Here is a 16,267-nt window from a genome sequence, read left to right as displayed (position 1 = left end):
TGGTTGAAAGAGTCCTGGCACAAGTACGTCCTTCCAGAGCTGCATCAGTTTATGCACAGACAACTCCGCAGCAACACTGTTGTGCAGAAATGGAAAGTAAATGCTGCAGTGTTTCTATTAATTATTCAGCAACTTCTGTGTGCTGAACAACAAAGGCAAAACAGGTGTAAAAGTAGCAAAGACCTCAGATGCCTTCCCTACACAGACCAGGGAGGGCAAAAGGTTGTGGTCCGCAGCATCAGCAGCCTGTGCATTATGTCCGGGAGATCCAGCCAGCACTCTTCGGCGCTTTGCAAGTGTGAATATCCACCACTTCTAGGCAGTCCTGGCAGCGCACAGCACAACACCAGTGGAACTTGCACTCGCATTTGGTCATTCTGCTGACGCGGGACGTGTCGTAGCCTCTCCCGCAGCACATCACCTCACAGCTGTCCATGCCACGGGAGGTTTGGTTACACACCCGACCAGCTGTCCCAAGGGACCCTACAGAGGGAACACAGTAAATGTCAGGAGGCGGATTTTAAGGAAGGACAGAAAGCATATGAAAATAGGTCACAATTTATTTGATCCTTCAGCATCACATTACCCAGGATTCAACATCATGACAGAGAAATGCCTATAATAAGGTGAAATTGCTCTCAATTGTCCCCTAGAATTCAGGTCTGGAGATGAGGAGTAAAGTGGACCAAATACTTCAAGGCTCTGCCTGATTCTCTTGATATCATCATGCTTTGCTTCATCTTTCCCTAGCACCTTCTTCCTCTCCAGAGAGCAGACACCCTCCTCAAGGCAGCTGTGCAGCCTCCTCCTGCTCCTTGTGCCCAGCCTCCCAGGGCTGTGTGAAACAGGGTGCCCAAGAGGAGCATCCCTGTGGTGCTCGGGATCTCATTGGCTTTGGTGAGGAGCTCTGGGTGGGCAAGGGAGGGCTGGGAAAGAGAAGACCACAAAATTTGGTGACTGCAAGGGGCCAAAGTAACTGTGCTGCCAGTGATTAAGGTCTTGCAGAAGTGACTGCAGAAGAACCACTCTGTCCACCCATGGTTCCCATGTCCACCAGTTCAGGGTGCAGCTGAAGAATGGCTGCTCTGTGTGCCTCTCATCTCTGTGGGGTAACACCAAGGGTTGTCCTCTTCTTTCATGAAAGAGATTAGAAGAAACTAAATTATAGCCTGCTGTAGACAGAAGAAGGGGTAAGAAGCAAACCACACCTCATCATGTTCTTGAAACTCTCAGGAGTGGCTGAAATGCCTCTGCCCATCTGCACGTGCACAAAATGGCTCTGTAAGACATCTTAGCCTGAATAGTGACTGTACCACATAGGGGCTGCTGCTTATCTAAAACAAACTGATCTTAAGGTACGTTTTAGGATCAATACCACAGCTGTTGACAGATTATTACTAGCAATCTGAAAATTCATGAAAATTCATTGCTTCACGTAATTTCTTATGTATTGTTATTATAAACCAAATTCAAGTATATTCATGAAATTAACATTCTTCTGAAATTTTCTGTAGCGCTAATTACACCTCCATTCTTTTCTTCTTGGCCAAATTGATATTTCCTAAATTATGGCTGGGATAATTAAATTAATTGGAAACATTTTAAAAAGTGTATTCACAGGTGAACACCAAACATGAGCAATTTACCTTAAAGAAAAAAATATATGCAGACATTAATTCAAATTTGCATAAATTAGGATAGCAAGGCAATCAATTAATAAAACTTAAGCTGTAATTAATCTGCAATTATTAAAAATCTAAGGTGCATAAATTCTAATTTTCTTTATTTCCCCCTTATGGTGTACTTATGGTTGTATATACTGACACTACTGTCTCAAAGCAGTGCATAACATACAAGTCTTCACTGTCCCTCCATCCCCTGCTGCTCCCAGCACCAGGGAGACTTCATGTTATTTCAGGGCTGTCCCCAAGCCACTGATATAATCAGGGGTCTCAGGGACTGGAGCACAGTCACCTCAGACTGCGGGACTGATACATGATTCAGCCTCTCAGGCATAGGGGTGGAAATTTTGCTCTTTTTGCATCTAAGTCAGGACAAGCTTCAGCTGCTGTCCCGGAGAAGTGTTTCAGTCCCTAGAACACACCTCAGCCTTCTCTTCCATAGTCTAGATGCCTGTATTTATTTAAATATTTAAATATTCATTAGGTTGAAATATACACCTGGAAAGCTTCAATATCAAATGGCTGGTTCAGGTCTGCGGCAGGCAGAACAGGAGGGTGTTGTGTGGCCACCTGCCCCCAGAATCAGCAGGTACCCACAGCTGCCCCAGTTGCCCACCCCAGGAGCCACTCACCGGCTGCTGCCAAAGGCTGAGGCACCAGCCCTGGCTCAGGGGTCCGGAGCCACAAAGGTGCTGCTGCGCTGCCCAAGTGGCCTCAGCTGAGGCACAGGGTAATTTCCAGCTCCACAGTTCTTACTTGGAGATGTATGGGGAAATCACACAGCAGTGAAGAAGAACCCAAGCAGAATGCACCCGCTGCTCTCAACAGAAGTTTTGCCACCAGCTTCAAAATCAAAATTATTTCAGCTGCTAACATCTGATGTTGTCCACAACAAAACATCAACATTTACTACACCACTAGGACAGGAGACTAAATGATCCACAGACTGTGACAAAATTGAAAACAGGCTTAGTTTCCAGGCAAAATTAATATTTTTTTTAAAGTTCAAACAGCATCTTCAGCATCTCTGTGGCTTCTCTAGCGAGAAAGAAAATGAGCAATAGTCAGCAGCAAGGAGCCAAGCAAGTTATTTGCACGTCTTCATTACCCTGGGTAATGAAGACTACAGAAGACACTGCACAAAATAAGGCAGAGTTTTCTGATCTTTGCCTGCTACCTGTGATACACCTCCTCAGCTCTTAAGAGGCAAAAGTATGTTCTAACTTGTAAAAAGTTTTCATGCAATCTCTTTGTTTTCATTTCAAGTATTGGAATTGCCATGTCTACACACATTATGTTGGCAAAACATCCACAGCTTTTAATACTGCTGACTTTACGGCCTGTACATCAAATCCTTTCTTCTTGGTTTGCATAGCTGTTTTCTTAAGCAAACATATGCTAAGTTGAAAAATAATTTTCCCCATTCTTAAAGCTCTAAAATGTATTTATTCCTTTATAACGTGATCTTTTCCCTTCTACTTCTATTGATTAAAAATCTGATGTCAAGCAATAACATTAATTATTTGACTTCCACCTAAAAAAAAGCAAAAACAGTGAAATCCCTGGCAATAGTTTCCTCACTAGTGTTTTGGGGGAAAAAATTAAAGGAAATATTCAGAGAAAAGTATCTCTGAAGCTACTGGAACCTATGTACAACGCCCAGTATAGAAGGGCTGGAAAGAACAGGCAGCACACATTGGAGGCAGCCTTGTCTGGAGAGGCTGGGATTTCCAAGGCCAGCAATGAAGAGACAGCAATGTGTTGACAAAAACAGCTTATCCAGATTCAGTTTTGAGGAAATATGTGTCTCATTCTAGTTTCTATAGCCACTGAGAGCCTTCATAACCTCTCGGCTCCCAGAGGCTCTCGGGGTGATGGCAGTGCTCCCTTGCCAGACAGTGCTTGGAGGGGAGCTGCCCTAATGGAAGTCATCACAAGCTCCACCGTAAGCCTGCACAGGGCTGGAACACCCAACATGTTTGCAACGCTCAGGCTGTGAGATACAGGCCAACAAGTTGCACCGGGACTGCCTGTATGCAGCCAACCTCAGCGAGAAGTTTTTGACATAGATCAGGATTGGTTTCCCTCCATGGGTTACATACCTCAAGCACTAACACATCTTGCACAACACCAGGACTCACAGGCTACACTTTAAATTCCAGGCTACACTCTGGACTTGGCCTCATTCACATCAAAAATGCAGCAAATGGCTTACATGGGGCAGCAAGAGAATAAATTAACACAAAAACAATCCTGGGAAGGACCCAAAGCAGGTCACCCTGGCCATGTGATTTGTCACCCAACACACAACTCCAGAGGGCTGCCTGTAGCATTACACATGCCTCTCCACAGTGCTTTCCACCAGGAGACCAGATGTGGAGGGTCCTCAAACACAGCTGCAGTACCCTGTCTGCCTGTTGGGGACAGAGGAGATGGACACCGCAGTCCAGGTATGCGACCCCAACCCCAAGTATAGGTAGAGGCAGAGACACTGGTGTTGACAGTACTCAAACTGGGACCATGTGAGTGTTGGGAGAAACCTAGGGATGACTTGAAGCACATGGATTTGCAACAGGTCCTGAAGGACTGCTGCAGCAGCTTGAGATTATCTGCACATAAATATGCCCTGCCTCTGCTCCACCACCGCCTCCACATGGCTGAAGCCTCACTGCTACCAGAACAGATGTGAACAATCAACATAAGCTCACCAACCCCAACCTGCCTTTGCCCACCACCTCCACCTTGATGCCCACACCTGGGGACACAACCTCCCTGCTCATACACATTATGTCAACACGCTTTAGTTGAGCTCAGCTTGCTCTACACACTTTGGTGGGGGTCTCCCTGTAGAAGGAATTTTCACTCAAATACTGCATAGATTTTTCTGATTGCTCTCTACAAATGATTAATAAATCAGTTCTAAAACATTTTCTGTGGCAGGCAGATGTTACACTGCTTTAATAGTGTCCATGATCAACAGGCCCTAACAAAGGCTTGGCCAGCAGGCTACAGCTGCTCATATGCTTATTTCTAAAGCAGTCTCTGCTTGTCCACCATTATGTTCCAAATAAACTGGCAACAGCTTTCAATCAACCTAGCCTGCACGGATGGGCAAATAGCAACCTTTTAAAACTTAAAATACTTCAAATAGAGGCTTATAAAAGCAGACAAGCAAGAGGGAGTTTTAGAGCATTTCATAGGGGAAGTAATGCATTCAGGGTAAGGTAGTATGTGTGACAGCGGGACTGCCACTTGTGCAACTGTCGCTTTAGTTCTTGTCACAGCTCTATCGTTCTTAACAGGTCTTTCCCTGGGCAGTCCTGGGTATGCTGGTACTGGGTTTGGAGGCTGGAAATTTATGATAATATTAGGAAGAGTGGCAAAATTTCTATGTTCGTGGCAAGATTTTTCAAAGCTCTCTGGGATGTCCTACCTCTGTTTCTACCAACTTTTGAGTACAAAATTGTGAGAAAAAATTATTTCAGCAGAGTTATGTGAGCATAGTTAAATGAATTCTGAACACTTCTGAAAATCTTCCTTTGGTCCTTCCTGAAATCTTAATGTGAGGAAAAACGTGGTCACGTTATTATATTCTCTTTCTATTGAACTGCTATTAGTGATGTCCACATACTATGTCTCTCCTGAAGTCAATTACTCCCCTCTTCCTTCTAGAGAAAAAAAACCCAAACAAATCATATTTTTCATACTGTAGGGGTGTACCATGTATGTATGTCCAGCTATCCACCTCAGAGTGCCAGATCCAGGAGGGTGTATTCAGCCTCAGCACTCTCTGTGACTGCCCACCAACAGAGAGAAGAATCAGGGCTAAAAGCTCCAGTGGCAGAAGAGAAGGTATCTGCTTTTTTCTGGGTAGGCTGCTGATGGTAGAATCCCTGAGCACCTTTAAGTCACTGGTTCTTAAAGTTTCCTCTGGGAATCCTTCATTCAGTCCCAATACTAACCAACCTCCAGCTATACTTTTTTTCCTGAAGCACTAAATCATTCTCCAGGGAATACAAGTGAAAGGCAGAACTATATTCAAGGACATACTAAAATGCAGCGGTACTAGATTAGCTGATGCTGAGATGCTCCCCACCTATTTCCAAACTCAGACTTCCATAATCTCATTTCATTTGCAGCCATTTAACAGGGCTGACACTCTGGAGTGCTCAACAGGGCAAATATAAAAAAGGAAAAAATGTTATTCAACTGCCAAAATCATCTCTCTCAAAGCCAAATCAGGTTTTGTTTCCTTTGCTCCACACAAGCAGCAGGGCACTCCACATCCCATCAAAAGTTTTCTGCAGTTTGCTAGAAATATTCTCTTCCAAACAGCTACATTCCCTAAATTCTGGGCAGTAAAGAAATGCTGCCTCAACTGCAGCCTTATCTTGAGCTAGGCCAAAGCACATGTCAGACTTTGCCATCTCTGGGCAGGCTTGTTAGCGTCTGGCAAATGCACGTAATACATTGCAGTGAAAAATGCTTGCTCTCCTCCACGATAACAAGACTGACAGATGAGATTAGGCTTAATAGAAGGAGATTATTAAATTGCTTTTTGACATAGAATTGGGTTGTGTACAGGTTCTCCTTTCAGGAGAAAAGAAATCATGGGTTTTATAATGGACGAGGCAACCTCAAGAAATAAATGTTTTGAAAAAATCCTAGTCTGCAAACTTAGTCTCTGCACAATGCCACAATATGCCTATTTATTCACTTGGGTTGAAGCATTAGACTTCACAATGTCAGCCACTATTCAAGGAAGAATATGTTCTTATGCAGGTAATAAACATCACCTGCCAAACCCATAAATAACATCGAAAATTACATTGACTACTCAACTAACCAGAAACACTGTACAATGTAAGCATACTGGATGAAATTCTGGGTTCATTGAAGTCAGTAGAACATGACCAGGAATTCACATATTGTTCTTATTTAGGTACAGTTGTTCTGCAATGTTTATTCCAAGCAAACTTGGATTGTAAATATGTAGCAGTGCCAAGAAGAGTTGAGCTGCATTGCTATCCAGATACTTACAGATATGTCATATGGGGTGCAATCTGGCCTGTTATACAACCTATTAATTAGTTCCACAACATCTCTCATACATTACTCAGTCTGGTTTTCTTTTCCCAGTTTCTGGTTTTCTAGTTGCTATTTTTTAATTGCCACATCAGGAAATACTATACACGGGTCAAGAACTGTTAGCAGGATTCCTGGTGCTTGGCAATTCCTTGAATCCTGGAACACTGCTAAGTGTGTCTCTATCGACTCTCTGAAAGCAGGAACATTCAGCGTTAATAGCAGCCCTGAAACTTTATTTCTTCCCACTGGGGCTGGCACAACTCTTCAGAGAATGCAATGGTTGCCATGAACAGAGCCAACACTGTCTCGTACAGAGGAATAAACTGCTGTGTTGCTCAACATTGTATCCAACCAACCTCTGTTCTTTCACCCACCTGCACATCCTCCAGCTGCCTCGCTCTGTGTTACCCACAGCTGCCCTGGCTGGTGCAAGCATAGTTGGGTTAGCACCAAGGGGCTGACCTGCCACATGGGGAGAGATGTGTCTAGGGCCAGGGGAGCCACGGTCACAGTGAGCGGCGGGGAATGTGCAGATAAAGGAGGGCACTGCAGCAGTAGCATAACGATGTGGAAGAGAAGCAATGCGACAGGAGGTGGTATCACAGGGACATCACGGGACTTGGGGCAGCTCTGGATTGAGCTGTGTGACACAAGGTGTATGCAGATCTGCACAGTATGGACATGCCTCCAGAGCACAACTCAAACTGAAAGTGGCTGAAAGCTGCTTCTGCCTTACAGCATCTCCAGGGCTCCATAGCATCTGGCAGAAACTGCTGAATCATATTAGAACAACTGATTGTTGCACATCTAGAGACATGGAGAAACTATTGTTCTTGTATAGAGTTGTCATTCCAAAACATCTTCCTGCCTTTTTCCAGCTGGTTACATGCGTGGATTTATATACACACACACATACTCTCAATAATAATGATAATTTTTGACCTTTGAATTACAAATGTCTAAAACCATTCATGTGTAATGATAGAGGCTTACCTACATCCCTGTCCCTGATACAGTAGTCTGGAGAGCTTTCAAAGTATACCAGGTCATTCTTAGTTGGCTTCTTAAATTTCTTATTAGCCACAGTGAAACCCGTGCCATCTTGATTCATGACCACCTGAATTGCTCCGTTGTATTTCTTCCACAGGTAATCTCCTGTTTTCCTAAAGTCTGCCATGGCCAGCCAACAGGTCCTTAGAGTGCACGATCCGCTCACACCGTGACATTTGCACTCCTGTTTCAAAAACCGCTTCACGGCCTGTTTAGAAATGCAGTAAAATATACACAGGTAAAACAAACTACAATTGATTGCTTCTCAGCCCTTTTCCATCCATCATGTAATGCCAGGCCTGCGATGAGTCTCCATGTCATGGTCTGTAGTGACACCCACTGGCAGCATCAAGCACCAACTCACATGGCTGATCTGCTCTGGTTGCTTGACTCAGCCTTACACACAATCCTCCAGCTGGTGGGCTTACCTTCCCACTCATCCCGAGGATCGAGATGGTCCATAGCACTAGGACACACACAGACTGAGCAGGAGGAAACGATCTGGGAAACAGGCAGAATCATTCACCCCCATGGGAGGTGAACGCACTCCCTTTCCCCATCGTTCCAGCTGCAGCATCACTATGCTGACCCTCTCTGGTTCATCTTCACGAAGTTGCCTTTTGCCTTGAACAGTGTTTCAAACATTGTCCAGGAATCCATAGGCATCTCATATTTAAACAATTTTATTGTGACTGTACAAAACATCGAACCTGGGCTAGGCATCAGATCTATGCAAAATTTTAAAATACAGTATCCTTAAAAGGCTTATAAACCTTTTAACAAACATTTTAGAATAAGGCCTTCATTAGCTTGCACTGGAGAAATCACCTTCATCATTAATTTAACATCTTGATAGCATTAAAGCCACGTCAGCTTCATTGCAGATGTTTAGGCTACCTGTATGATGTTGGAGAACAACAGATGGGTTCATAGGCAATAAATAATTTATTTCTAATTCTGAAGATATGGATATTTGATGTATAAATATTATGCCTTAAGGGTTCATGAAATATGAACATTTTAGCGTTTGTACAAGAGGGATGGCACCATGGGAGGAAGGTAAGAGAGAGGAAGGTTCTATGATTAGAAGTGAGATTGATGGACAGTGGATCAGCATTTCTCAATCAAGCACTTAGTAATAAAGAGAGAATGTATTATAAAACCAAAGTACTTTCAATTTTCTTTCCAACTTTTAAATGATATGACTACTTCAAAGAAGTCACTGGCATTCCCACGGCCCCACTTCATTGCCAATGGTACTATCACAAATCTGGGATTTAAGCAGATACTTGGTTTTAATTATCTGAGCACAAATCAGTTTAACTACTTGTATGTTTAAAACAACTTGCTGGAAGGGTTGGACTTGATGATCTCAGAGGTCCCTTCCAACCCGGCTGATTCTATGATTCTATGATTCTAAAAGTGGAAGAAGCATACAGGAATGCAGGTCTCTTTTTTCGTCCATGATGTTCCTATACTGATACACATCATGTTATGTTCTATGCTTCATATGGAAATATTATAAATATTTATTCTACTTATTATTTAATTAATACAATTGGAATAGTCTAGTTTTAAATGAAACTTACTGACAACCCTTTAGGGGGCAAGAAAAAGCTGAGGGCACAGATGTTTTTACCCAGGTCCAAATGCCAGGCTTATGGGCAGCTGAGGTGGTGAGATCCCTGCAAAGCTAAACCTACACTATTGCACTTTGGATACAAAACAGCATCCCTGTCCATAAGGCAGATCCTAGGGAATATGAGAACGTGTTTATTATTTTTAATTGAATATATTTTTTAAAATCTCTTGATCTTTTACTAAAAATCTACCTGCTTACCAGGACTTCTTTAGTATTTGGCAGTTTTTTAAAACTTACTAAGATGCTCAACTATTACAGAAAGTAGTTCCCATCATGGAACTTATTCACCCCTAAAAATTCTTTGCTTCTGTTGTAGACTGCAGTCTCTTTTGGACAGTAACATAAACACAGCCACAGTACTTCATGTGCATATCATTGACCTGAATAACCTCATCTGTCTATATTACATATTAATTACACCTGCTGGCAATAAACAGGCAGAGGAAAGATGATGAAGGACAAATATTTATCAGGAAAATCATCTACTTGCAGTACCATTCACTAGAATTTGATAATTTCTTTTAATAAAATAATTTTACAGATGATATAAAGGGACCTTTTAACACAAAAAGATCAGAATATGATCAATTTACTTCCTACTGAATATACCTTAAGGAAAACCAAAGGTAAGAAACAAGAAGTCTCTACAAATCATTTCAGAAGTGCTTGGTCTAGCACATTAAAACATTTTTTGATATTATTTCAGATTTTATAGAAGCAATAAATTTTGAACACGTTTCAAATAATGAAACAACATATTCCAGTATCTATTCTTACTATTTATAGCTACCATCACAAAATGTTAGTGCACTAATTCCTCAGCCCTTGCACCAGTAGTGGGTAATACACCTGGCAACTACTCCTTCTATTCACCTACAGTGTAAAAGTAAAGACTTTTTGTTGAAATTCAGGAGTGGTATTCTCATACAGTGTTTAGAAAAGGGGTTTGTTTACTGCAGGTCATGGCCCAAGGCCAAAACCTTTTGGAGGGACATGTAGTTTGGATTTGTATTCTTAAAAAGTAAAGCAATTACCATTTCTCTCTGCTCACTTTATGATTAGGTTTACCACACACATAAAGGGACAGACATGATGGTTTTTTTCTTGAGTATTATTTTGAATTTGCTCTTTAAAGTCAAGCCTGTTCTTCAGTGTGGTCTTCAGGAATTTCTATTCTGTATTAACCAAAAGTAAAACTCTGCCTTATATAAGCATTAAGCTCAAAATGAAACATGCATTCAAACTTATCCTGCAATGACTTGGACTCCTGCTTAACTTCCCACATAAGGAGCCACTGAACTGCCTCTGACTATTAATCAGTTGAATTCAGTCTGTTTGAAGATCTCTGTCACACACTGAACCTCCAAGGGAGATAGAAATAGCAGCTCAGGCTCCTGCTCATCCCATATTTCTTCCTAACTACTCAGATCAGACAGCAAGAGCTAACCATTACCCGCCCCAGACACGGGAGAGTTCTCCAAGAACATCTCTAGGCATCTATCTGTTGGATGGACACCCACCTTCCTTCCAGCTCTGTTGTTGTGAAGGTTCATCAGTGCCCTTGCATCTTTTCCTTTCCGCTCTTTGGCATCCACAAAGGCTCTGGCAAATTTAATGCCATACTCAATATTATCGCTGCAGCCACCCCAGTCAAAATGGCCCTTGCTGTCCTTGGCAGAGCCTTTCTTCTTGGGATCACAGGAGCAAGATTTCAGCTCCCCTTGGCTACATGCCCTGGTGATGGCAAAAACAACTCCAGCAGAGGAGATGGCATGCACAAAAGCAGATTCACGACTACCTGAAACAAAAAAAGTCACTTTAAAAATCATTGGTGTAGCTAGTCTGAGTGGCTGTCCAGAGAGTTAACCTGGACTTTTTTGCAGAGCAAAAGATAAAATTAAGCTGAAAACACACAAATACACATTCCCTGGAGCCAGAATTAGTCATGGCTTAAACTAGGACCCCTCCCTGGTAAAAGATCATCAATATAGTGTTAGAGTTGGAAAATATTAAACATTTGCTTCTAATATTGATTAATATACTTTCATGGATCAGTTGTTCTGTACAGATACGTGAATAGGACAGCTGCTATTCCTATCATGTTTCACCAATTTAGAAAAATATATGAAGGGCTATTTGAGAGATAAGTTCAAGAAATTATTAAGTAGGGACACTAAAACAACATGTACATTGCAAAATACTACAAGTAACTCTTGAAACTAGATTTTCCTCTCCCAAAGCATTCGGAATAGACTTTCTTGCTTAAAAGGTGGTAGGGAGAAAACTTGGGTGTTATTTCCTGAAAAAAAGCTAAAATTAGGTTTTCTGCCTAGAACCAAGCCCATAACCATAATTGACGCAAACAAGTTCCATTAAATCAATGGCACATGCTTGTGTCATTGAGGCAGGATTTGGCCTGGCAGCTGTGACTTCTTCATGCCAGCTGCTCTGGCAGCTTTCCCTTCTCCTAACCAAGATACTTTATTATACTAAAGAAATTTCTAGATTATGCCTCCTCATAGGCTATTAGGCACATATTTCAATGTAATAATTGGTTTTAAGATATAGTACTTTACAATACAGAGTTCTATTATACTGGCACAAATCTATTTATGGTAATGGAATATTTTCCTACTTTCTGAGTTTTCTAGCATAGAAAGAGAAGTAGATTTTTGTGCAGTATCTAAGACCACTAGCAGTGAGAAAGACCTGTTTGAAGGACTTGTAAGCCTTAAATAATATTAGCACAGTAAAGTAGGACCCCAAAGACAAATGTTATCTGTTTTTTTTATTGTAGAGGCAGCATTACACCATATAACTTATTATTTAGTATTTTGATTCCAGTAGCATCTAAATGTTTCAAACAGGAATGGGCCCTGAACTTCCCTGTGCTGTGCAAACCTTCAGCAAATGGCAACTAAAAGTTTTCAAAAGGACTGGACAAACCATGCCTTCCCTACACTGCCTTCAAAATCAGGCAGAAGATACTATGGCTTGTTACAAATCGTGCTCCTTGGAAGACTTATTTCTGAGACAGGTTGTTCAGAGACATCAAAACTTTGTAAAGTGTTAGTTAAAAAATAAATTTAATTAATTTGAGTGTTAATTAAACACTTGATGTCATTGGAAGAGAAATGTTTCATTTGAGTTTACTGAAATAATCCAAACCATTTAATTATATTAAAGCACTATCAAGCTACATTTCCATGGCAATCACAGCCTGATCAGGCTCAGTGTAGAGCTCAGAAGCCTGATGTGCTGTCATTCTCTCACATAAGCCAACAGTGAAAATTTCCCTTTAGGAAAAACTGCATTTTTACTTCTTTTATTAAGTAGCCTCATCAGAATTAGGCCATGTTCTGCCAAACATATTTTCCTGAATAACAGACAAACCTCACAGAAAACTTCAGCCTATGGGTGAGGTTACTGGTTACTCACAAATAATTGCTAAGGGAACACGAAGCTGGTTACAGGAACCAACTGCTCACCAGCAGCAGAATCTGGCACCGAATGATGCTCTGTGGATGAAATCCCACTGCTTGGACCAGCATGCCCAGTGTCTCCCATCTTCCTCTCTATCCCCACCAGTGGGGCAGTGGTCCCCCGGGGACTTTCCTCTTCCCCTTCTTGCAGGCACCGTGCTGCTCACGGCCTGGAGAGGCTGTCTTGAATGGTGCTGGGGACATCCCAGGGACTCAAGTGCCAGTTCAGGGTCAGCCCCACTGGCTGTGCACCACAGCTGGGTGCCCAGGTGTGGCATTTGGTGAAAAAAGCCACAGTTTCTGAGAATCTCAGCATATTTATCACTCAGGTAAGGACATTCTGTCACAGTAACAGATATTAGTCATTTCTTTGAGTCAAAAGGACCACATAAGAGGTTTGAAGACTCACTAGTCTTCAAACTAGTGCTGATGCCTCAGCCCAACATTTAGATGACACCACCACCCTGCTTAACCATCCTCCCTCAGGGTGGGAAGCACGCTGTAGTCCTAAGGGGCTTGAGGTCTGCACAAGCCTGGCTCACCCCCATCAGATGTGTGTCCCCTGCTTCTCTCTCCCCCGAGCTTGACCTGGGGGACTGGCTGTCGCAGCCCCTGCAGAGGTCAGGGAGCCCGGAGGGCTGTGCTGCCCCGGCATGGCCGCAGATCCCAGCCTCGCAAGCAGCACAGCCCTGGGGGGATTGTACCCTGCTGCTGTGCTTTCCAGGCAAAATGCTCCAGCGGGAACCGGCATGCAGGAGTTGTCGTCTGCCATCCCAACGCACCGGGCTCCTGTTCATACATGAGCTGCCCTTTCAGCCCGCCCCACCCCGAATACCGATATCCCGAGATTGGGCTGTGATGGAAAATTCTCTGTCCTGCTTCACTATTCTGCCGCCTCGGTTTCCCCGTAGCCCTTAATTTGTGGGTCCATTATGCACCAAAAAAAAGTTGGGAACTGCATAGCCATCCCTTAACGTGTCAAAGCCCTCCACTCCCTTGTCTTTCTTATTTGATACACGTTTTTAAGCAATGCAACACTTCGCATCATCATATATGACGTTCTTTCGAGACCCTAGAATAACTTTGCATTTCCCCTTCCCTTCCTCCTGAAGTGTAAAACGAAGCTTAATTCTTGCTAAGAACAAGGATAACAGGGGGATGGCCACCGCTTCCCGTTGTTCCCCACCACTGCCCGGGCGGTGCCAGCCCACAAGACCCCTGGTACCCCTGTGTGGAACCCTTGTACCCTCACGCCGACCCTCTAAACCCCCGTTTACTCTCAGTCCGTGGGCGCGGGGGCTCGGCGCCCCGCCTGGGCCCGCGGGAAGCCCCTCCCGGTCTCCGGCCCCGGGACTCACTGCGCAGCAGGACTCGGCCAAGGAGGCGCTGTCCCCGCTCCAGGGCGTTGCAGTCCCAGCGGTGCCGGCGGAACTGGTGCTGGCACTCGGCCGTCCAGGCGGCCACGCCGCGGCCGATGGAGAGCATGGCCTCGGGGTGCCGCCGGCACAGCTGCCGCTGCCGGCTCACCAGCCCCGGCACGTTGTCGCACATCACTCGCGACGAGCCCACGGCGCCCATGTACCTGCGGGAGGGAAGGGGCAGGGCAGCGGCGGGGGCCCGCGGCGACCCCCGGGCACCGACTCCAGGGGAAGGAGGGTCCTCAGCGCCCTGGAACCTTCCTCGGGTGGGTCCAGAGCTACAGCTACCTCTGCCTTTTTGGTGGAAATCCTTTACCATTAGTCACCGATGCTGTGCTTTTTAATAAAGTGAAGCATTCAGGAGAACCCCAAGCCCCGCTATTGCAGCTCCGTGCAGTACTCAAAAAAAAAAAAAAAAAAAAACCTTGACAAAAATTAAATTACATCATCTGTATCCAGATGGTCTCTATTAGTCCTGAAACGTTTTGAAAAGTACCTTTCATAAAACCCAAACTTCTGTAGGTGTCTTTTGAAGGGATCAAACAGAAGAAAATGTCCTTTTCTTGTATTTTCATTATTTTATACGACCATAAAATCGTTAAAGCCGTGACTTCCAAAAATATATATATTTAAGTGGCAGTTAGAAGACACTATGACAAAAAGCCATCGCAATAAATAACATTTATACGGCTAAGGACACAGATAGTCATTTTATTGAAACATACTCAGTCTGATAAATCAGGCTTTGATCCCGTGTCAGCTGGTGTCAAGGTTAAATGTGTTCCCTAGGTTTACAAGAAGGGTTTAACTCCTCTCCTATACCAAGACTTTTCAGGCTGGCCTTGGTTGGGGTCCCCAGTTTGAGGAGCAGTGTATGTTTTCATTCAAACCCGTTTTGCAGCAAGCTACCGACATCAACTATCACTTCAAGCTGGGCCCGGGGCTGCCCGCAGGGCTCTCAGCCCTGTGCCCTTGCAGTTTAGTGAGGGGAAACTGTGCAGGAGGGAGGGGCTGGGGAGGGCGAGGAAGAAAGAAAAAATAAATTAATAATAAAAAAATAACGCTGCTGTAGCCAATTCCCAGCGCCGCCGGGGCGCGGAGGGCCGGCTGCCAGGAGCAGTGCTTCACCCGCGCCCCTCGGGCGTGTTCCCCGCCCGCCTCCCTGCCTTCCTCCCGCTCCCTCGGCGGCCCCGCAGCCCGGGCGGTGCCCGCTGCCCCCGCCGGGTCCCCCTGCACCCGCAGCCCTGTCTGTCGAAAGCCCCGCGCAGCCCCCGCTGCTGCGTTGTGCTTATTGCGGAGGAGGAGGCCGGCGTGCGGGGATGGGGTGTGGAAGCAGATGCCGGGGCCGTCTAATCCCGCTCTCTTTAAGGCTGGACTTTCTGGACCAGAGCAGCTGGCAGCAGCGAGCTCCGCTTGTGAGAGCCTGAGAGGGAGAGGCTTCCCTCTCCCCCCCCCCCCCTCCAATTCACAATTAATCCGACCCCACCTTCCCCAAGAGCAAATAAAAATTCCTGGAATTGCACAACTTACCACCATGAAGAGGTGACTGGTGGGGTCGCCCAGATCAAGACCAAAGGAAGAGACCACCAGATCCCAGGGAGAAAGTTCATGTTAGAAACGCTTCGGTCCACATCAGGTCAGTCGCGGGGGACAGAAGAAATCCCATGGAGCAACAATTATGAGCAGGGGCAAATGCACCTCGAAGGCTAGTTCTTTCCCGTGGGTCAAGCGCCTTCGCATCCCCACGCGCTGCCCCTGACCTTACTGATCCCCGCCCGGGGTACGGGGGATGCCGGTCCGTGCATCGCTCTGGATTCCTCTCGGTTCGCCCTGCACCAAATCCTTCAGGACATGGAGTTCAGCCCCGCTCTCATCCTTCATCTTTGCCCCGATCCAGCTCTTCCC

General features: G+C 44.7%; 1 protein-coding gene across 1 annotated transcript; it reads right to left on the bottom strand.

The window, feature by feature from the left end:
* Positions 1-205: 205 nt before the first annotated feature.
* Positions 206-16,003, bottom strand: WNT2 (Wnt family member 2). Its single transcript, XM_017817803.1, has 5 exons — positions 15,893-16,003; positions 14,303-14,526; positions 10,983-11,260; positions 7,764-8,028; positions 206-483 (listed from the first exon to the last, which is right to left on the bottom strand). Exons 1-5 carry the CDS (start codon positions 15,970-15,972, stop codon positions 254-256), a joined length of 1,077 nt encoding a protein of 358 aa, XP_017673292.1. The 5' UTR covers positions 15,973-16,003; the 3' UTR covers positions 206-253.
* Positions 16,004-16,267: the final 264 nt, after the last annotated feature.

This window comes from Lepidothrix coronata, unplaced genomic scaffold (genome assembly GCF_001604755.1).
Source record: "Lepidothrix coronata isolate B3197 unplaced genomic scaffold, Lepidothrix_coronata-1.0 Scaffold63, whole genome shotgun sequence".
Classification (NCBI taxonomy): Eukaryota; Metazoa; Chordata; class Aves; order Passeriformes; family Pipridae; genus Lepidothrix; species Lepidothrix coronata.
The sequence above is the reverse complement of the archived record's forward strand: the minus strand, read 5'-3'. Positions and strand labels throughout refer to the sequence as shown.